This window comes from Charadrius vociferus, unplaced genomic scaffold (genome assembly GCF_000708025.1).
Source record: "Charadrius vociferus isolate BGI_N301 unplaced genomic scaffold, ASM70802v2 scaffold366, whole genome shotgun sequence".
NCBI lineage: Eukaryota > Metazoa > Chordata > Aves > Charadriiformes > Charadriidae > Charadrius > Charadrius vociferus.
Genome location: NW_009648900.1, coordinates 459,631 through 460,825, shown reverse-complemented (window position 1 = coordinate 460,825; position 1,195 = coordinate 459,631). Strand labels below are relative to the sequence as shown.

Below are 1,195 nucleotides of genomic sequence, written 5' to 3'. Positions count from 1 at the left end.
GAGGCGGAGGCGGCCGGAGAGCAGCAGCAGCCCCGAGTCATCTTCCGGCAACAATGAGGAGAAATCCGGCAGCTCCAGTACGTATAAAGGCAGCGCCCGAGCGCTTTTAGGAAAGGCAGCTTGAAATCTAGCGCACCGCCGCTGTTAAATTTTTATATGCTGTTTTATAAGCATATAAGGTTTATGAAGGGCCTTTAGATTTCCCCCAACAAAACTTTGTTATAAAAGGCGAGATCACGTGTTTAGTGCTGAAATTGGCCGTGAAATACCCACCGGGCAATGGATGCCTTAAAAAAAATTTTTCTTTCTCCTTCCTCTTTTCCTTCTTCTTTTTTTTTTTTTTTTTAATAATAATAAAAAAGAGCTCTGTGGTCAACTCTCGAAAATATAATAACGTACGTTCGGTGCCTGTAAATTCGGCAAAAAAAGGAGATCCCGACTCCTTTGATATCAATGTAATCCAGTGATTTTATAAAAGCCATGTGTTGCACCAGGAGTCTAGTTAGGAGCTGAATTCAAAGCCTTCGCCGTTTTAACGATTGTACTAGAATAGCGTTTAACAGATAAAGTAGCCGCCTGAACTGTAGCAATATATTAAAAGAAACAAATTAACCTAAAGCTGGCCTTTTTGTCTAAAGGAAGCCATTTTACTAAGGCACTGTGGCAATTACGTGTTGCCTTCTGTCCAACAGTTTGTTACTTACAATTGTTATTCAATCTGTCAAAGTCTGATTTTTTTATGTGGGCTTTTTAAAAGGCAAAGCTAGTAATAGGGCTCGGGGAAAAAATACCTCGACAATGAACTGTACCAGAAAAGGAAGTTTTTAAAAGGATAGCAGCTACGTTTAATGTAAAGAGCTCCTGAACCTTGAAACCTTTTATATTCTGCTTAATGAACTTTAAAACCGTAATGGCTAATCGAGAGGAGAATACCTCGATGCGGTGGCGAGCGTGCTTTAAAAAAGCCGGCTGGGGGAGAGTGAGGCGCCTTAGCCCTGGGCTCTGAGGCTTTTTTCCCCTGCTGGAGACGGGGAACCGGGAATAGTCTGGGGAATGAGGGGGAGATCCGAGGGGGTCCGGGCTCGGGGAGGGCTGAGCGCGGGGTCCCCCTGCCCGATGCCGCGCTGCCTTGCTGCAGGCAGCCAGGTGACGGCTGCTCCCGGGGCAAGCTCCCCGTGCCCGGCGGCCCGCGGAG

General features: G+C 46.3%; 1 protein-coding gene across 1 annotated transcript in view; it reads left to right on the top strand.

Annotated features, from left to right (window-relative positions):
- The window catches only part of HOXA11 (homeobox A11), a 2,293-nt gene that overhangs the window by 608 nt on the left and 490 nt on the right, over positions 1–1,195 (top strand). Inside the window, exon 2 of the mRNA XM_009887180.1 lies at positions 1–77. This exon is cut by the window's left edge and continues 12 nt beyond it. Coding sequence (XP_009885482.1) covers positions 1–77 — 77 coding nt within the window. The remainder of the gene's footprint in view (positions 78–1,195) is intronic.